Source organism: Rattus rattus, chromosome 15 (assembly GCF_011064425.1).
Source record: "Rattus rattus isolate New Zealand chromosome 15, Rrattus_CSIRO_v1, whole genome shotgun sequence".
Lineage (NCBI taxonomy): Eukaryota > Metazoa > Chordata > Mammalia > Rodentia > Muridae > Rattus > Rattus rattus.
In genome coordinates this window covers 70666708-70688135 of record NC_046168.1, presented here as the reverse complement: position 1 = coordinate 70688135, position 21428 = coordinate 70666708, and the positions used below count along the sequence as shown (strand labels likewise).

General features: G+C 47.2%; 1 protein-coding gene across 1 annotated transcript in view; it reads left to right on the top strand.

The window, feature by feature from the left end:
• Positions 1–21428, top strand: part of Pde6a (phosphodiesterase 6A) — a 68860-nt gene that overhangs the window by 40689 nt on the left and 6743 nt on the right. The window contains exons 14-19 of the mRNA XM_032885986.1: positions 1715–1824; positions 3584–3671; positions 3785–3885; positions 4294–4401; positions 19525–19588; positions 19807–19881. Of these exons, the coding sequence (XP_032741877.1) occupies positions 1715–1824; positions 3584–3671; positions 3785–3885; positions 4294–4401; positions 19525–19588; positions 19807–19881 (546 nt within the window). The remainder of the gene's footprint in view (positions 1–1714; positions 1825–3583; positions 3672–3784; positions 3886–4293; positions 4402–19524; positions 19589–19806; positions 19882–21428) is intronic.

The window sequence follows — 21428 nt, the reverse complement described above, 5'->3', positions numbered from 1 at the left end:
CAAAGTTAAAAGTAGATTTAGGTGTTCAGCCAGGAGTACGAGAGGGAAAAGCATGCTAGCCTTGGGAGGCTTAGAACTGCCAAGGCATTTCAAAAATAAGCTAATGTGTGTGTGTGTGTCTTCTGCTTTCAAATCCAGATAGCTCCTGTACGTGCCTGAGATCCACCAGGAGCCAGCCAAAGTAGTGTAGCCCAAACTCACAGCTACAGGGAGAGATGTTATAGAACACTTCCTAAAACCAAAACTTTGTGAACGGTCAAGTTTCTGATATAAAACAGCAGAGTATTTGTATGTAACCTATGCCTCCTATATATTCTTGTTTGAGACCAGGTCTTGGTATTTAGCTCAGCTTGACCTTGGTGCCATGATTTTCCTGGGTTAGCCTCCCAAGTACTGGGAGTACAGGCATGCACCACCACCAGGCTCCTTCTGGATACTTTAAATAACATCTAGATTCCTTAAGATGTCTAGTGTAATGGAAACACTATACAGGTATTCTGCTTCATTGCTTAGAGAATACCAACAAGAAAATGTTGGTATAAACATAATTTTTTTAAAACAGGGTCATGCAGCCCAAGCTGGCCTTGAACTCTCTATGTAGGTCATGATGACGTTAAGCTTTTGATTCTCTTGCTTTCACCTCCTAAGGGCTGGGATTAGACGAGTATGACACCATTCTTGGCTTATACAGTACTAGGGTGGGACCCAGGGCTTTGTATAAGCTAGGCAAGTGCTCTACTGAGCCACATCCTCAGTCCCCTAGAAGACAATTTAAAAATATCTGGATCCACAACTGGTTAGATTCATAGATATGGAGCCCATTAATACAGAGGGCTGACTGTAACTACATTTCTTTCCCAACACCGTACTGTTGGGAAAGAACATATGAAGGCTGTTTTTTTAATCTTTTACTGTGGCAAACATTGCAACAATGTCTTTGGATGGCCTTGGTTATGTTTGTGTCAATTATTTTGACTCATATAAATATCTCATCGAAGTGTATCTCCAGATAGGACATGCCGCAGCTCCCTGCCGGGGTTGGGTTCCTTGTCTGCATTTCCCTCAGGCCTTGCAATGCCTAAGCACTAGGGCTTGAAGCAGGAGTCCTGGCAGGCCACCAGAAAGTGACAATGACAGCTAGCTTAAATTTGGCCTTTCTTCATTTCTTTTCCTTTCCTTTCTATCTCCTCCCCTCCTCTCCTTTGTTCTCCCTCCCCATTGTGTGTGTGTGTGTGTGTGTGTGTGTGTGTGTGTGTGTGTGTGTGTGCCTGTATCTGTGTGTGGTATATGTGTGGTGTGTATGTATATGCAGTGTGGTGTGTGTATATGTGTGTGTGTGTGTGTGTGTGTGTGTGTGTGTGTGTGTGTGTGGTGTTTTGATAAGATCCCAAAGTTGTCCTTTGACCTCCATGTATGTATTGTGGCACATACATGTACACAAGTGTGCAAGAGCATGTGCGCACATGTATACACATGCACACAATGAGAGAGAGAGAGAGAGAGAGAGAGAGAGAGAGAGAGAAGAGAAAAGAGAGGAAGAAACTTTTAAAAATGAATTCTAGACAAGCCTGGGATGCGTGAGATACTGTGTAAAGACTAAAATAAGCAAGCAGACTTACATGTGTGGGCCCCGGTCTTGCCCTGTCCACCTGTCTTCCTGCTTTTCTTCTACCTCACTAAATGGTGGTGGCTTAGACCTCTGATATCCTTCCAGACAGGAAAGCTGAAGCGATACTTCACTGATCTGGAGGCCTTGGCCATGGTCACTGCAGCCTTCTGTCATGACATTGACCACAGAGGCACGAACAACCTCTACCAGATGAAGTGAGTCAGGCCCCACTGGCCCCACTCCTCTATCCCACCCCCACCCCCACTCCTCTACCTCCCTCTCCTCTGTCCACCACCCCATTACCCAGGTCTGTAATATCCCAGGACTGACTTACCAGAGAAGGCCCTCACTGTCCCGAGCCTCCACTTGCTCTTAGGGTCTAGGTCCAGTCCTGTAGTAAAAGAACTGACGATTTCTCAAAGATGTCCACATCCCAAATTCAGGAGCCCAGGAATGTTGACTGATGCTAGGAAGGGGACTTTTCAGTTGGGATTGAGTCCAGAAGCGTGGGATATGAACCAGGACGGTGTGCAGGGCTCCTGCAATCCCAAGGGTCCTGGTGAGGAGGGAGAAGCTAGGAAAAGATAAAATTCTATCTGCTGTCTTTGAAAATGTTAGAAGGGCCTACCAGCAAAGGATGTGAGTGGACTCCGTAAGAGGAAAGGGACAGAGACAGACTCTGCTCCAGGGCCCCGAGAAGGAAGGCGCCCAGGGACCCACATTAGCTATCTGCACTCCAGAGCTAAAAGAAGGCGCACTTTACTGTTTTACACCTCTAAGACAGTGATGGTTTGTTACTGTAGCAATAGGACGCTCTTCCCCTCTCCTCGCCCCTGTCTTATGTATGGAACTAATTTGAGCCAACATGTTAGTAATTATAAATGTTCACTCATTCACCTTGCATTTGTGATGCCTCTGGTGTGGGGGTGATGAGCTGCATTAAAAAAACCAAGACAGCCTGTACCCTATAACCCAGTTGACCTCTGAGGCACTGTCTTATGATAGACTTTGAGCTTGGTAGAGCACATATATTACCTCAGTGTCATAATTAGGTTTCTGGTGCCATGAGATACACCATGACCAAAAGCAGCGTGGAGGAGAAAAGGGCTATCTATAGTCCATCATTGAGGGAAGGCAGGACAGGAACTTCAAGGCAGGAACCTTTCTTATAGCTCCCAAGACCACCTGCCTACAGGTGGCGCTGTGCCCAGTGGCTGGACCCTCCCACATTAATCAGTAATCAAGAAAAGGCCCCCACAGACTTGCATGCAGGCCAATCTGATAGAGCCATTTTTCTCAGTTGAGGTTCCCCCTTCCCAACTGACCCTGGCTTGTGTCAAAGTGACACACAAAAAAACCTACACATCTCATTCATGTTACACGAGAACACTGAGATTCCACTCAGGCCCGGGACCTCTAGGACATTCTGAGCACTGGAATTCCTGCCTCCCCAGATCCGCTCCCTGTCCTAGGCTGCTCCAAACATCACGTTAGGTTTCACACTTAGCCTGAGTGCTCAGCACAGCATTGTAAGTGTTCAGCAAATATTTACCAAATTAAAAAAAAAAAAGCAAACATTTCTTTCTCATGGGAATTCAGTGACTTCCCCTAAAACTCAGTTATGTTCAAAACATGGTCTACTGTGTGTGTGTGTGTGTGTGTGTGTGTGTGTGTGTGTGTGTGTGTGTGTGTGTGTCCAGAGGATCGATATATAAAAGGTCCATGACCCAGAAGGGGCTCTTGGTCGCTTGTGAAGAAAGGCGAAGACAAAGTTAGGCTATTTGACATCAGCTCCTCATCTTCTATTGCTCCATTTTTATTTTGTGCAAGATCCTTATTGCTCCTTCCCTTTGGCATCTGCCTACAGAACTAGGAGATGGCAGGACTGGATTAGAATGCCTTTAATCTCCATCTTGCCTATTCTATGTAGATATTCACATTTATTCTGTCTCTGTCTGTCTGTCTCTCGTTTAGATCACAGAACCCCCTGGCCAAGCTCCATGGGTCCTCCATCCTGGAAAGGCATCATTTGGAGTTTGGCAAAACACTGCTGAGAGATGAGGTAGGGCGACACCCATCTCGCAGGCAGCCTTCTTGCCGTTGGCTGGCCACCGGGAGAAGAGTGACCTCACTACCTGCACCATTTCTCAAACGTTGTCTAACTCTTCTCTTTAGAGCCTGAATATCTTTCAGAACCTGAATCGCCGGCAGCACGAGCATGCGATCCACATGATGGACATTGCGATCATCGCTACGGACCTTGCCCTGTATTTCAAGTGGGTGTTTCTCCTCACTTTAACAGTAGCAGTGGCTGTAGCAGCAAATGCCGTAGTTCCTACTGAGCTTCGCCCTTGTAAGGTAGATGCTCTTACACCCATCTGAGAAGGAAACAGATTTCCTAAGCACATGGATCAGTGACACCTAGTCTAGAACCTAGTCTCTACTTCAAGGTTAACTATGTGAGTTTAATAACTTCCCCAACTGAAACTGAGGGGCAGTCAAGTCAGAGTTTCTCTGTGTAGCCCTGCTGTACTGGCACTCGCTCTGTAGACCAGGCTGGCCTCGAACTCAGAGATCTGCCTGCCTCTGCCTCCCAAGTGCTGGCATTAAAGGCTTGCACCACCACTGAGCGACTTGCTGCCTCATTGTACTTGACCTCTTTCCTAAACTGGTGTGCCTTTCAGGAAAAGGACAATGTTCCAGAAGATTGTGGATCAGTCAAAGACATATGAGAGTACCCAGGAGTGGACCCAGTACATGATGCTGGAGCAGACACGGAAGGAAATTGTGATGTGAGTCAAGTGTGGGTTAACATTCACCAGCCTGGGGGCTAGCGGGCGGAGGCCACACCCACAGCTCTTGCTGTTCTCAAGAGAACCCTGGGACACTTGCTGCTTAGAGGGCTCTCATTTGAAAACATTTGAAAACATGGAGCTGATTCCAAATGTACCCTGGTGTATGCTAGTTCTGGCTCCGGCAGGTCACTGGAACTAGTGCTAATTTATCTCAGCTGCTCCACGCTGCCCCCATCTACTTTCTGACCCGCTGTCCATGAGCCATTCCTACACAGCACCCTGTCAGGCCGCCTTGCCCTCACTCACAGCTCTCTTGGCTGGTTTCCACCATGCCAGGCATACACACCCCAATTCCATGGCGGGCCCAGCGCGTCCCTCCACCATACACTCTCTTGAACTCAATTAAGTCGCCACATGAAAGAACACATCACCCAATAACCTCTGATCCAATTGAGAAGATATAATTTGCCCATCTAGACAATGCAGAATGTGTACAGACATATCCATCTCTTAAGAATAGTCATAACAACCTGTAATATGTGCAGAGAGGAATCCTAACATCCACTGCCAAGTTCTCTCCTCCTTCTCTGGCCTCCTCTGCCTCTCTAAAGCTTTTCTCCCGCCCATCTTTCCTTCTCGTCTAATGACAGGACTCGTTCTATCTTGTACCTGCCTTCACGTGCATAATGACATCAACCTACACAAATACACACACATACTTGCATCCACATGAACACCCAGATGCACACACATACATTTTAGCATCTGTAATCCCAGCACTCCAATGTGGAAGGGTTGCAGAAACAGGGAAATCATTCACCACTTCATGGACTAGTGAACCTGGAGTATGCAACCAAGAGACACCTTGCTACAGCTGCATAGAGGGTGAGGCCTGAAAGGTATCGTCTAACCTCCATAGTGGCGCTGTGGCATGCACGTGTCTCCACTTGTCACCCCGCACAGAAGAGCCAGAAAACTCTGGGACAGAAAGATAACAGGGCAGTTCATTTCTAAACATGAGTTGATGTTGATATTAACGGGGCAATTCTACTTTGAAGAGTGTTCTCTTTTTTAAAAAAATTTGAATATTCTTTTAATTTATATTTCGAATGTTAACCGCTTTCCTGGTTTCCCGTCCATAAACCCCCTATCCCATCTTCCCCTTCTATGCTTCTTCTATGAGGGTATTCCCTCTCCTCAGACACCCACCCCTTCCCGCCTCCCTACCCTTGACATTCCCCTACACTGGGGGGTCCAGCCTTGGCAGGACCAAGGGCTTCTCCTCCCATTGGTACCCAACAAGGCCATCCTCTGCTACATATGCAGCTGGAGCCATGGGTCTGTCCATGTGTACTCTTTGGATGGTGATGTAGTCCCTGGGAGCTCTGGTTGGTTGGTATTGTTGTTCTTATGGGGACTACATGTTCTAAAGGAGAAATTTCTATCAGGAGAGAAAGGCATACATTAGTTCGTGACCTTGGGAAATCAGGGCGGCTGCAAAGTTAGACCCCTCTGTCGTTCTGATGGACAGCACTGTCTTTGATACACATCAAAGTAAACAAGAATTTTTAAATAATGGGGGGAGTGTGATGAGAAAATTAAAAGGAATAATATCAGAATTAATTTTTTCCAAGTGTGACCCAATGTTCATAAGCTATAAAAAAAATGATTGGATGAATTTGAGTATGGGAAAATTAAGAATCTCTACACAACACACACACACACACACACACACAGACACACACACACACACACACACAACCAAAGACAAAATTCAAGAGAATGACAGGCTGAAGGAAAGTATTCATAATATTTCTAAAACAAGCAGATAATCTCCCTAGTAAATGCAAGTACAATTCAAGAAAAAGACTAAGACACCAGAAAAAGGACAAAAGGCATACACAGCCTATTGCCAGGAAAAGGAACCACAGGAGAGTGTAAACGAAGATGGTGGAGTGTAGAATGTGTGCAGAGAGGAGTGCGAATCACAACTACAATGAGAGGTGGGGTTCTACCCCTCCTCTTGGCAAAGATGATCGATTGCTGAGTTGGCCAGAGTGAAGGGAGCGGGCGTCTCCTTCATGGTGCCGGGAAGGTAAATAGGTATGATCTTTACAGAGGACAGTAGGGCACTACCATCTGTGAAGCTATGTCCTGAAACTTGAGAGAACGCCTTAGCTCTCTTCTGAAAACAGCTTTCAGATAAAACTGGGTGTGCGGGGAAGGGCAGAACAGTTTTGAAGTAGCTCAAGGTGATTTTTCCTATTGTCTCAGGGAAAAGTGTGTGGCCTCTGCTTGCTCTTGTTTTCCTTGTGGCTTTGGGATATCCCTGCTCTTCTCCACAACCACATCCTCCCTGGCCACGGGTTTCTATTCATTCTCTTTCTGGCCAGACAGCACATTTTCGAATCTTTCTGCTTCTTTGGGTTCCCAGTTCTCACTATCAACCTGGATAAAAGCGTCTAGCATTATCTATGCCACAGAGCTGAATAGTACGTATGTTCTCTGGACATTTCTTCCACCAAATTAATTAGACCGTGACTTTTAAATTCAGCCTCCGTTTCAGAACACAAGGTATAGGCGAAATATTTGTCAGACAGAATGCGGACGGCTTACAATCCAATTCCCAATAGAGCCCTCGCTTCTACCTTAAAAGCTGTGAGCCGTCTGGATTGCCTATACTTTTTATTAGCACTGTGGTCCTCAGTGGTCATCAGAATCACCTGCTGTGCATTGCTGACTGAATCCTAGTCCTCCTAGCCTGCTTCTCCAAACCTAAATGCCTCTCCCAAACCAGTCCCAAAGGCTTAACAATGACATTTTCAGGTGGATGCAGCAGTACCCCCATTCCTGGTACCAATTTTCTGTTCGCCCAGGCTTGGGAGGCAGAGATGGGATTGCAGCAAGTTCAAGGCCAGGCTGGTCTACTTAATGAATTTGAAGCAAGCCTGGGCTAGATAGCAAGATCTTGCCCCCAAAGCACCGTAAAGGGAAGAGAGTATTCTGCCATGTTGTCTCTCGCTCGGCGCCCGGCACTTGGGCAGAACTCTATGGTAGTGGCAAGGTGTGGTAGAGAGGCTTCTTAACATCACAGAAGACAGGAAGCAGTGGCAGGGAAGGGGAGGGACTCTGAGCAAGACATAGGTATCAAGGGCACATACAGTGACCTTCCTCCAGAGAGGCCCCATCTCCTCCCCAAATAGGACTATGTAGGGACTAAGCAGTCAGCATGTGAGCTTGTGCAGGACCCTTCCTATGCAATCCGTAACATTGCAGGATTGCAGCTGCCACCGCTCTGACCTAGCAGCCGCACCGCTAAGATTTTAATCACCACACATTCTCTCACATGTGCACCAAAGGGTGTATCAAAGTCCTTGCCACGTGATTGCTAGTTACAGGGACATCTGGAAACAACTTACATTCCCACCAGTTAGAACCTAGGCTAAACGCCCATGGCATTTTCATGCAACGGAATTATCAACTAGAATCTGCAAACGAATGTCATGTCGAAGATATGGTTAAGTAAACAAACAAACATAAACAACATGGACAGAACGTTGGCTATTGTAAAAGCCAGGTGGTCTAACAAGCAGTTGCCCAGGCTGAGCCCTTGTCTCCTGTAGGGAATCCAGTACCTTCCAAGACATGTCTGGGCCTGGTAATCAGTGTTCTCTTTCATAATATTAATCTTCCTCAAAAAAGCAAGGGCTTAGTAGGCAAGGCATTCCCACCCTTCTCCTAGTTTACAAGGAAAGGTACATTCTTCTCTCTCTTGATCTGCCTGCAGGACTTTGGCTCCGGTGCAAGATTCTCTAGGCCACAGAACACAGCAGCTATCTGAATGTTAGAAATACGTTAGAAACACGTGTGTCTTCAAAGCCCCTTTTGATTGATGTGTCACAAGCCTGAGGAAAGCCTTCAGGCCTTCTGCTGTTTGTATATTCTGATAAAAAGATACTTTTTCTGTTTATTCCGATAAAAAGATACTTTCTCTGTTTATATATACTGATAAAAAGATACTTTCTCCATTTATTCTGATAAAAAGATTCCTCTACAGTCTCAAAAGGGACGCTCTCAACACAGGCTGTGCAAGGTGTTTTTTCTCTGTGGTTCTATGCTGGGCATCCTACAATCAATTTACTGTGGAACTATTATCTGCCTGGAGTTAGGGTCAAATTCAACAAGTTAAGGTCTCATTCCTATGAGATGTGCTTCTTTCCCTCAGTGCCCTCTCTGCTGGAGAGGAAAATCAGGGTCTTGGCACAGCTGAAGTAAGTCCTCCATGCCCGAGCTACACCCTCTCTCTGCCTTCCTTTTAGTGGAAGCAGGAAACACTAACCAGTCGCTCCCCTGGAACATTCTCCTGCCTCGTTCCTGCTTTATTTCACATGTCTGGGCTTCTCACGTTTCTCACAGACGGATAAGTCAGGCATCCTCATGATTGACTCCTCCTTAATTTCTATTATTTTCCATAATGGCTCATAGAACTCTGGGAAATGCCTCACATACATTTGCCAGTATGGATGGGATGGCTGTAGATCGATAACCAGATGGAGGTGACAAGGAAGAAGGAGGCAAGTACCCTCTCAGTACACAGGGATATACTAGCCTGGAAGCCCATCCTATAGCTGTTCAAAAGGCTTTTTTTTTTAAGTTGTCATTTGTTTTTGTTGTTATTGTTGTTTTTCTGAGATAAGAGTCTTACTACATAGCCCTGGCTAGCCCAGAACTTGTTATTCAGACTAAGCTGGCTTTGCTGGAACTCACAGAATCTACCTGCCTCTGCCTCCAGAGAGCTGAGATTAAAGGCATGTAGCACTCCCCATGGATTAAAAGTTTTGTTATAGTTTAATCTCTAGCTAGTCTTCCCTGGAGACAATGAACAGGGATAAAAACGGATCCTGAAATTACTTGGTCCTCCAAGTAATTAATCGGCTCCAGTCCAAGGCTATCTAGATGTTGCATCCTAAGCCACTTCATTAGTACAGTATAAAGTACAATCAGAAGGAGCTTATTGCAAACCAGACACTCTTATTAGAAAATTTAAAGACTTTAGGAGCTGTGTGCAAAGACCTGCAGACAAAGGCCAAATATAGTCCATATTATACACCATTACATATAATATTTTTTCTTTTTTATTTATTTATTTTTTATTTACATTTCAATTGTTACCTTTCCCAGTTTCCAGGCAAACATCCCCTTCCCTCCCCCCCTCCTATATGGGTGTTCCCCTCCCCACCCTCCCCCCCTTACCCCCCCCCCCCCCACCGTCACATTCACTGGGGGTTCAGTCTTGGCAGGACCAAGGGCTTCCCCTTCCACTGGTGCTCTTACTAGGCTATTTATTGCTACCTATGTGGTTGGAGCCCAGGGTCAGGCCATGTATAGTCTTTGGGTAGTGGCTTAGTCCTGGAAGCTCTGGTTGGTTGGCATTGTTGTTCATATGGGGTCTCGAGCCCCTTCAAATTCTTTCAGTCCTTTCTCTGATTCCTTCAACGGGGGTCCCGTTCTCAGTTCAGTGGTTTGCTGCTGGCATTCGCCTATGTATTTGCCATATTCTGGCTGTGTCTCTCAGGAACATATAATATTTTAAAAGCAAAACATGGCATTAGAAATGGAGGATTTTGTTGTTGGATATTTAGCACTGTCTTAGTCAGGGTTCCCATTCCTGCACAAACACCATGACCAAGAAGCAAGTTGAGGAGGAAAGGGTTTATTCAGTTCACACTTCCACATTGCTGTTTCATTACCAAAGGAAGTCAGGACTGGAACCCAAGCAGGGCAGGAAGCAGGAGCTGATGCAGAGGCCATGGAGGATGTTATTTACTGGCTTGCTTCCCCTGGCTTGCTCAGCTTGCTTTCTTATAGAACCCAGGACAACTAGCCTAGGGATGGCACCACCCACAATGGGCTGGGTCCTCCCACCTTGATCACTCATTGAGAAAATGCCCTACAGCTGGGTCTCACGAAGGCATTTCCACAACTGAGGCTCCTTTTCTGTGGTAACTTCAGCTTGTGTCAAGTTGACACACAAAACTAGCTAGTACAAGCACATAGGCAAAATCAAGGTATAGCCCAATAAGCAAATATATATATATACATATATATATGTAAATTGCTAAAGGGATCAAACCTCATGATGTCAGGTAAGAACTCTTTTGAGTTGAGTTTCACTCCTGCCTAGCACACTGCTTGCCTGTCTGTTTGTCTGCCTGCCTGTCAGTCATCTATCAATCTATTATCTATCTACTCACTTGTTTATGCAAAACAGTGTTCCTGTGGAGGAGGGAACCTCTGTTGTGAGTCATGGTTTCAGACACTTCAGTTTGAGGCCACTTGGCCCTTGCTTTGGGTTTTTTAACAGCATCATGACCATACCATGTGCCATAGAAGGCTCTCCTTGGGGTGACCAAGAAGCAGAGAAAGAGGAAGGAAAGGGACCTTTTAAGGGCACACTCCTAACTGACCCAACTTCTTTTACCCAACGCCACCCCTTATCTACCATATCCACACTTTGCAAGAGTGCTGTGGATTAGAGACCAAGCCTTTGGTGCATGGGCCTTTAGGGAGTATTCAAGATCCAAACCATAACACCATTTGTCTGTCTGTCCATCCATCCAACTGTCCATCCACCTCTCCTATATCCCTGCACATCTATCTCTACTTTTCTTAGAATTAATAATAAATAAGGAAAACAAGAGGGGGAAAATACAAATGAAGGACTGAAGAGATGCCATTGAGATGCCTTGTCATGTGCTTATTGAATTGAAAAGTTACAGGTCAGACTCTGATGTGGCTGCTTTAGTTGGTAGCACGAGCCCGTGGTTCCTAGTGATGTCACGCAGCACACATTTCCATAAATTAAATGAGCTCAATCTGAAGTTTCGGAGTTTCGTTGAAAGCAATATTGAAACTTGTTGTAAGATAAAAATCCCTTTATAAAAATATAACAGTGGAAAAGATGTATTAGAATTAATAATGTTTTAATGCACCTGCCCGTTTCCAGTCTCTTGGATTAGCACAGAGCCCCTGAAGAAATGCCAGAGGTTTAATTAATAGTCCTCTGAGAAGCTTCTGTTCTGTCTTCATGGCACGCGTCCCAGAAATGGAAGACGTAAGGCTCTAGTGTTGGCTCACAACAAAATGGAAGGAGAATGTAATTGAACTGTCAGCAGATGGATCACTCGGTTAACGATCACAGGATAACTTTTAACAGTTAATTCAGGACAATTCAAAGAGCGGGTGCTTTGTTGTAATGAAACTCCGTCTACCTCCTGGGCATTTATAAAAATGAAAAGTGCACATAGAACAGATGCTGATTTTTATCAGTCTAGCACTAAGAAACGTTCACCTGTTATCTGACTTTAAAAGTCCGACCTTTTCTCCCCGAGGTGAAGCTCCAAAATCAATTACTCTGAGTATCAAATAATTGTTCATTAAAATAGATAATGAATTTTGTTCTTTGGACCAATTGTAGGACGTAATCCAAAGGGGGAAAATTAACGCTTGAAGGCTTATGGTTAGTGAAAAAAAATCAGAAATAACTGAAACTAATCAAGATATTTGGTTACTATAGGATGGAAGGATGGTCGGGAAAGACTGAAGTGTGTACATGTGTATACAGATAAAAAACATATCCGTGTATATATCCATGCATATACAGTGTTCAAGGAGAAAAACTTGCTTTGTTGTTTTTCTGTCATAGATGATGATGGCTGATACTGAATTACTACTCTCTTCGGATTCCTTTGGGTTTTGAGGAGTGATGTAATACTTTCCTTTGGCTGTCAGTATTTGTGATACATTGCCAACTAGATCCTTGCAGAGATCTGAACCTGTGACGAAACAGTTTAACTGTTCTAAAGGTTCATAGTTTCCAAAGCTATTTAAGGAGATCTTTAGCCAACATGGTTGGAAGACCCAGAAAGCTGGCCTTGACAACCTCAGCACCGACGTGGAGGCAAATTAGCTTTTGATGTGGGCCTGTCTTGCGCCCTATGGGCTTTGCCTACCAGACACCAAGTAGCAAGACTTTCCACCCCCAACTGCAACTATCACAATGATTTCAGACGGTGACAGGCAGGCTGAGAGGCAGGAGTCTCCTGGCCAAGAAGCAATGCTGTGAGGCAATCGGAGTTGTGTCCATTGGCTTCTCCTCTCTCATCAGAATCACTTCTTACCCGGGTAGAGTAGGGCGGTTACACAACTAGAGCCTCAGTACCAACCAGTCTGGGTTTGAGTCTTGATTCTTACTGGTGGTTACTTCGCCAGTCTGTGCCTCAGTTTCCTCTGCAGCTCAGTGGGGATGATTTCAGATTCCTCTGGAACTGAGCTGGGGGTAAGTGGGATGCTTTACAGCATGACTTGGATAGGAGGAGCTATGGGGGACATTTCCTATGCTATAATGACATATAGATTTGGTTGTTGTCCCTGGTTCCTCACATGGAGCGCCTAAGAGCCTTGGGGTTTCCTGAGTGGTCATGGTATCTTTTGTTCTACTGAGGTCACTCTTGGCAAGAGCCTAGATAGTTTTGGAATGGGGGCTCACTTCTCAGAGAGACCCGACTGTAAGAAGCTTGGGGCTTACAGCTTCATTAGCCTCTAGGGAAGCGGGGAACATGTTAATTACTAGTGACGCATGATTTAATTCATCTTGCCTACAAGATAAAATCTTCATGATATGGTTTAAACATGGGAGTTTGGAGATCTTCTGGATTAATGACCACTCAGAGGTCCTGGGAGACTTGTATGCTCTAAGAGAACTTCCGCACCGCCAGCCCTTCCCTGCTCCTCTTTCCTGTGTTTCTTAGTTGGTTTAACACATGACAGTCCTGAGCAAACTGTTCCCTGAGTTTTGTGAGCTGACTCAGCAAACTATTGAACCCGAAGAGATGTTAGGGATGCCCCCAAGACTGGTTAAAGCCAGATCAGACAGAAGAGGGGCTGGTGTAGGGCACAACACCCAGACTCAGTTTCCGAAGGGAGGGCAGTCCGTGAGACGGAACACTTAAATCCATTGAGTCATCTGAGACCTCTGAAAGTTAGTTAGAAGGCAGAGGGGGATGAGACATGGAGAGACATACTATTTGGCTAGCAGTTGTTTGGCCAAACCAACAACAACCAACCAAATCGAAAGGCCAGACTTCCTTTCTAAACGTATGGTGAAACCATGTCTCTAAACCGTGAGACGAAACCACCAACGTGCCATCGTGTTACGCTCCGGTCCTCACTCACTGATGAGTAACAAGCACTTCTCCTACACAGCATCCTCTTTCCCCAGATCTCCCCACCCCTCTGCTCTGCAGCCAGGGTAGGTTACTGTGCCTTTCCCCCCAAAAGCATAGGGAAGCTTGGGTACTGAGGGCATCTTCTCACTGCCCCACTCTGCAGCTGCAAGACTTCCCCCCAGGACCTGGCCCTTTCTTTTTGTGGCTAGCATCTGTCGTGGTTCTGTAAACTTTTATTTCCAAGATCTCTTGGTCTGCAGAGTTTGGGTTCAACGAAAGGAAGCCATCAGCACTGAGTTTCGGTGCTTTGATGGTCTTAAAGGTGTTGTGAGCTTCCTGTGGTCTGAGATCCACACTGCACTCATTGCTGTGTCCTGAGCCATATCGCTGTGTCAGACCCCTACCTGGCTCTGGTGTTGCCATACTTACTTAGTTTAAGGCCAGGATGTCCCACCAACTCTTGAGGCAAGGATGTGACTTCCCGCTCTGTCTCCTCTTAATTTCAGTTCTCATTTCTTGATTGTGGCCAGACAAGGAGTTGAAAGCCCTTGGCATCCTCAAGATTGGGGTGTAGGGCCTGCTGCCTGATTTCATAGGACTTACAAGATTGTTTTGTTTTGTTTGACATGGTCTCACTACATAGCCCTGGATATCCTGGAACTCCAGATACATACATACATACACATACATACATACATACATACATACATACATACATACATACACACACACATACATACACACATACATGCATACAATCATATATATATATATATATATATATATATATATATATAGAGAGAGAGAGAGAGAGAGAGAGAGAGAGTAATCTGGTTAGCCTCAAACTCACAAAGATCTGTCTTCCCAAACCTCACAAGGACTGGGATTAAAGGTGTGTGCCATTATGCCTGGAACTAATTACATCTTTAAGTGGTTGGGAGAAAAATTAAAAAATATTATTTCCCACCAAAGGAAACTAAAGCTTCCATGTCCATAAATAAAATTTGACCCTTTTATGGAGAGAGCTACATTCTGACTTTATGGGCTGTGGGTTCTTTTTCCTTTATGGCTCCTTCCTCCATAAAAATCATTCAATAAATTAGTTAGCAAATAAATACAAATATCTTATGACTTTATTGGTAGAAAGATAAACTTGGAAAATTTATTATCATTTCCTTTTTCTTTCTGACTTTATTGGATTGATTTACTGAGGCTGTCTTCATAACCTCTGCTGGCCTGGAAGCCACAGCAATCCTCCTGCCCCGATCTCCTGAGTGTTGGGATTATAGGCATGAATCACCACATCTGGTTTTCTTCTGTCAAGAGCAACTTAAAAATTAAGATTTTTCATAAACTTCCAAAAATATGTGAATCTTTAGCATTCGAAGGAAGTCAGAGCAGAAACTAAAACAGGGCAGGAACCTGGAGGCAGGAACTGGTGCAGAGGCCGTGGAGGATGCTGCTTACTGGATTGCTCCTTATGGCTTGTTCAGCCTGCTTTCTTGTAGAACCCAGGACCACCAGCCCAGGGATGACATCACCCATAACAGGCTGAGCCCTTCCCCCATCAGTCACTAATTAAGAAAATGCCTTACAGCTGCGTCATGTAGAGCATTTTCTGAGTTGAGGTCCCTCCTTTCAGATGACTCTAGCATGTTTCAAATTGACATAAGACCAGCCAGCACACCCTGCTTTCTTATTATGCATCACAGATGGAGCTGAACAGAGAGATACAATAGAGACCACACTTTCTGCAAAACCTAAAATGTCCACTACTGGGACCTTTGTACAAAGCCCCCTTGATCAACCCTTGATCTAGTGTTTTACAAAGGAGAAAAGAGAGATCCAGAGAGACAGAAAAGTGACTTACCTGGTGACTTGGCCAGGACAGTTGCCCAAGACAAAAGGCCTGCTCTTGCTTATCCTTTATTCTCATGCTGCTGAAAGGCCTCCCAGGGAGTGTCTGAGCCAGCTTTCCTCAGAGTTCTGGAAATTGGAGGGCTAGAATGCTTTCTCATGAAAGTCAGCCAGAGGGCAGGAAGAAGGCCACTGGACTTCACAGCCAAGTTCTGGAAGGCCTTGTGGTTGGACCAGGTAAGAATAACTCAGCTGCCCTTGAGCAAGCTGAACTCTTCAAGCAGCTGCCCTTCTAAATGGTAATTTGATAATGTGATTACAAAACCGTGCTTTATGCTTGCCCTCATACCTCTCAGGAGGAACGACCACGTGAAGTGACTGAATTCCTTTTGGCCCACAAAACCAGAATTTCATGGGTTCTAACCTAGTACAGCTCAGCTGTCTCATTTTCCACACTGAGCTGGAAGACATACCTTAGGCATCTTGTTCTAGCCATTGCAAGTCAAGGGAAGACAGAAGGGCGGATTCCACTGGCTCTGATTCCAAAGCCCTGTGTGGAAGCATTAAACTCCAATCCCTTCTCCCTTAGTGACTTAGGCCTGACAAGAGGCTCAGGCATGGGTTCCTGAGCCCTCAAGATCCTCCTAGGTCTCCTGTACACACATCCTTCTTCACTCTGTTCCACCCCCACGCCTCCATCTTCCACCGACTGAGTTCAATCTTCAACTGCCGTTACCCCCTGGGTATGTTCATGATGACTTCTTCCATTTCCTGCTCCCTCCCACAACGGTTTCCTTCCTGGGCTCCCCTAGCGCAGAGCTCAACAACAAAGACTCTGTGGTGGATAAATCTGACCTTGACCCTCTTCCATTCAAATCTTCCTGTACTTTGGGGGTTGCAGCTCTGTACCTCCCTGTCCTACATGCTGCAAGCTCTGTACCCATGCATCTAGGCGCTCTCTCTCCCTCTCCCTCCCCCCTCCTCCCTCTCTCTTTCTCTCTCTCTTTCTCTCCCTTCCCCCTCCCCTTTCCCCCACTCCCCCTGCCTCTCTCCTTGAGACAGATTTTCTTGTGTAGCCTTGGCTGTCCTGGAAATCCCAGAGATCCACCTGCCTCCTTGCCTGGCTTGACTGGGCGTCTCTTAACAAGGCTCCCAAGGGTTTCCTGAGGTTCTCCCTCCCATGCCCCAGCCTTCTGAATGCCTCCAGGCTTCCTGTTACCCGGACTTTGGTGTCAGGTGGTTCCCTCTGCCTTCTTTACTAAGTTAATGAGGGCACCTTAGCCTGATCTAACAGTAATTGGTTGCTAAAAGGCTTTACTTCCTAATACCGTTATGTTGGGGTTAAGGCTTCAATGTATGGATCTGGGGACACAGCATTGATCCATAGCAGAGAGCTCCTATGCTCACCTCTTACCCAGTTCTACTGTTACCTCTCGGGCAGGACCAGTCGCTCTCACTTGTAGGCACTCCCCTCCCCACCTTGTTTTCTTCTGTGCCTTTTGCTTTTCTGTCCTCCTTAGCAGATGGCCACGTGCGTGCTCTTCTCTGTGTTCCTGGAATGACCATGAGCTTCATCTGAGCCTCCCTGAATCCCCTACACCTTACACAGGAACCCTAGGATACATCAGGGGTGGTGGTGGGGGACAGTGGTTAGGGCGTGAGGTTAGGATTAGTTATCCTGGGGCTACATGGCCTTCTTCCAACTCACACACACACAGTTTCTGCCTAGAACACACATGGGTGTGTTTCCCCAAACTCTGGGAATGTTTCCGCGTGGTCTTTTAGCCAAATAAATCAAATATCCTGTACTCTCCTGAAGCCACACCTGTGGGTTTAACCTGGGGACAATGACAAGTACCAGGGAGGTGGTGACTCTTGTATGCATAGCTGACCGTTTATTTGCCTGATCTGTTTACCTGTGCACACACCTAACATTAAACACAGGGCACGGGAGTTACTATAAAGCCATAAGACATTTCTATGAAATAACATTTCTGGAGGCTTATCCCCTTAAAACTTACCCACTAAGAATCACACGTCACATTGTATAACTAAAGATTTTTATCTGAACTTGTTAATGTTTTTATGAGTGACCCATGTGGCCTCCTGGACCAGCTGATATAAAATGTTCCAATATACAGGTGATTAGTTCTAATCTACGAGGCTAGGGAGATAGCTCGGACGACAACAGTAAAATGCTTGTTGTGCAAGCACAAAAACCTGAGTTCAGATCCCTAGCATTTGTGTTAAAAGACAAGCTCTGGAGGTACCCTGTACCCCCAGATTTGGGGGGTAGAGATAGGAAGAGCCCTGGGACTTTCTGACCAGCCAGCATAGCTGAATTAAGCTCCAGCTTCACTGAGACACCCTGTCTCAAAACATAAAGTTGGAGAAACAACTGGAGATGACATCTGACTTTGGACTCTGTCCTCCACATGCACACACAGGTGCACCTGCTGATACACATACACGTGAGCACACAGACATGTATAAACTCATACACACAAAATGAGAACAAAAAGATAAAGAAAATTGTCTTCTAAAAATATCTAAGCAGAAAATTTGGTTCAAAGTCCAGCCTTTCCCCGCTGTCCCCTCCAACCCATGCCCTTGCATTGGAGCCTGGTTGTTTCTTGTGTTTCATCCTCGTAGGCGTGGCTCTAGGCAGCCATTTTGCCTCTTTTTTGTTGTTATTGTTCCTTCCTGCAACACAGCTCTTCCTCCCTTACTGATCCCATGCCATGTGCAGCCCCCACATGGGCCTTAACCTCTGCTTTAGTTCTATTGCTTCAACAAACCACCGTGACCGAACAGCAAGTTACAGAGAGAGGGTTTATTTGGCTTACACGTCCATATCACTGTTCATCATTGAAGGAAGCCAGGACAGGAGCTCACCCAGGGCAGGAACCTGAGGAGCTGATGCAGAGGCCATGGTGGGGTGGTGTTGCTTACTGGCTTGCTTCCCCTGGCTTGCTCAGCCTGGTTTCTTATAGAACCCAAGAGCACCAGCCCAGGGAGGACACCACCCACAATGGGCTGGGTCCTCCTCCACCAATCACTAAGTAAGAAAATGCCTTACAGCTGGATCTTAGGAAGTTCCCTCTTGCAGATAAATCTAGTCTGTGTGTCAAGTAGACCTAAGAGTAGCAGCACAACCTCAGAGCCCAGGATGGCTGACTGGAATGTTTGCTCATTCTGCTCTCTCTGTGGCTCCAGTTCTCCCTGTCCCTGTCCTTCTCCTCTCCGCTGTACCCACTGTGTAGGAATTCATGGCCTGCCTTCCCATCAGTGTGAGACAGGGTCATTCCCTGAACCCGAGGCCCCCGTTGGCTATCTGGCTGCCCGTGTATCCGAGGGCTCCCCATTCCCTTGCCTCCAGGGCTTGGGTTTTAGGGGCATCTCACATGCCTGGTGGTGCATGGGTGCTGGGGATCAACACTCCGGCCCTTACGCTTACAAAGCAAGCATTCTAATGGCTGAGCCATCGCTTCAACCTGACACCTTGTTTTACCTTGGGGAATAAACCACGTTTGTGGTGCTAGATGGGGAGCGATGTTTGCGTGTCCAGCGGCGAAGTGCAGACTCCTGTCTCTTCAGTAAAATGGAGTCACTCGGGGCAAGGTACAGCCTGAGGGAACGGTTTGAGTAATCTAGAGTAAGGGCCCAGCTTGATCTCAACAGGAATAGGTACCCAGCATGTTCACTGCGCACCTACCGTGTCTGGGTGCTACAGTTGACTTCCATGTTTGTTGTCTCTTTTAGCCTTGTTTCTAGTCTATGAAGGAAGCATGGCTATCATTGTAGACGGGAAAATGGAGGCTTAGAGAGCTGAGCCCAGTGGCAAACCTCTGATTATATTCAGAGGCAGGACTCAACCTCTGACTTGAAACTCCAGCTACAATGGGAAGAGAGCCCTTGCCTCACAAAATGGTGGAGTTACCTACTGGGGAACAGTCATAGAGAAGTGAGGGGAATTGAATTAACTGGGTTGTGTAGCTTTAAATGGCTTTAGACTGAGTATATTCTGTTTGCCCAGGGCCATGATGATGACCGCCTGTGACCTCTCAGCCATCACCAAGCCCTGGGAGGTGCAGAGCAAGGTATGGACACTTCTTGCCCTGGCAGAGGGAGCTCGGTATTGCTGACCACAGTTACTGAGGCTGGACCCTCTTAGCCCAACCCTATATTCTCTCCAGTGATGAGGGGGCGGGCTTGCCTCTTTTGCTGAGCTTGAAAGCACAAGTGGAGTGGGAGTAGGGATAGGAGGGGTGGGCAGTGCACGTGTATGCATGTATGTGATCGGGTCCATTGGTCGCAGGTGGCTCTGTTGGTGGCCGCTGAATTCTGGGAGCAAGGTGACCTGGAGCGCACAGTGCTGCAACAGAATCCCATTGTGAGTAGTCAAAGGGCAGGGGGTGTCAGCCGGATGTCAAGAGAGTACCATTTCTTTCTGACCTAGAGGTGTGACCAATGACACGGGGCTACGTGTCCTTACTTCAGGATGGCTACAGTGGTTCTCTGAGATGGTACACGGTTTCTAGATGGACCCACAACCTCGTTCTTTGAGAACAGAAATGGGGGCCAGAAATATGTGCTCTATAATTATTTACCCCTCTGCAGTTTGAGAGTCTTGCTGTCAGCATGTGTGAGGGTCCTTAGCTAAGTAGAGTGGATACCAAACTGATGTCCTTTCAGATACAGAGGAACTGGGGCCACTAACTCCTGCTCCCTCCTAAGAGCACAGAGCCAGCTAGAGGAAGCTTGTCTATCTGGGAACTTATCTCACCAGCCACTGAGAGCTGACTTGGCTGGGCCGGTCAGCTGGCCTCTGACAGTTAGGAACTGTCCCCAAAGGCCAGAGGGCTCCGGGAGGAATAAAAAAGACAAACCACGGATGGGAAACAGGCTGAACCCTGAGAGTGCTGAGGGTTCATGGTCACCACCTTAGCCTTCAGCAGGAGTCCAGGGAGAGGGAAGGGAGGGCAGGGCAGGTCGAACAGGCAGAGTGTGAAAAAGAACACAAAGAGCCCCAAGGATCTGTGTCTTCCTCCTTCCTCCTCTCTTCTCTTGCCTTAGGCACATTTTAAAGTCCTGGTGGTGGGGTGATGGGATGGTGAGGTGATGGGGTGGTGGGTGGTGGGGTGATGGGGTGATGGGGTGGTGGAGTGATGGGGTGGTAGGGTGATGGGGTGGTGGGATGGGGTGGTGGGGGATGGATGGTGGAGGATGGGATGGTGGGGTGATGGGGTGATGGGGTGGTGGGGTGATGGGGTGGTGGGGTGATGGGGTGGTGGGGTGATGGGGTGGTGGGGTGTGGGGGTGGTGGGGTGATGGGGTGGGGGTGGTGGGGTGGTGGGGTGGTGGGGGATGGGGTGGTGGGGTGATGGGGTGGTGGGGTGATGGGGTGGTGGGGTGATGGGATGGTGGGGTGATGGGGTGGTGGGGCGATGGGGTGGTGGGGTGATGGGGTGGTGGGGTGATGGGGTGGGCGGGTGAGGGGGTGATGGGGTGACGGGGTGGTGGGGAGATGGGGAGATGGGGTGATGGGTGGTGGGGGATGGGGTGATGGGGGATGGGTGGTGGGGTGATGGGGTGGTGGAGTGATGGGGTGGTGGGGTGATGGGGGGTGGTGGATGGGGTGGTGGAGTGATGGGATGGTGGGGATAGGGTGGTGGGTGATGGGGGTGGTGGGGTGGTGGGGGGTGATGATGGGGTGGTGGAGTGATGGGGTGGTGGGTGATGGGGTGGTGGGGGATGGGGCAGATGGGTGGTGGGGTAGAAGGGATGGGATGGTGGGGTGATGGGGTGGTGGGTGATGGGGTGGTGGGGATGGGGTGGTGGGGTGATGGGGTGGTGGGGTGATGGGGTGGTGGAGTGATGGGGTGGTGGTGAGGGTGATGGGGTGGTGGGGTGATGGGGTGGTGGGGTGATGGGATGGTG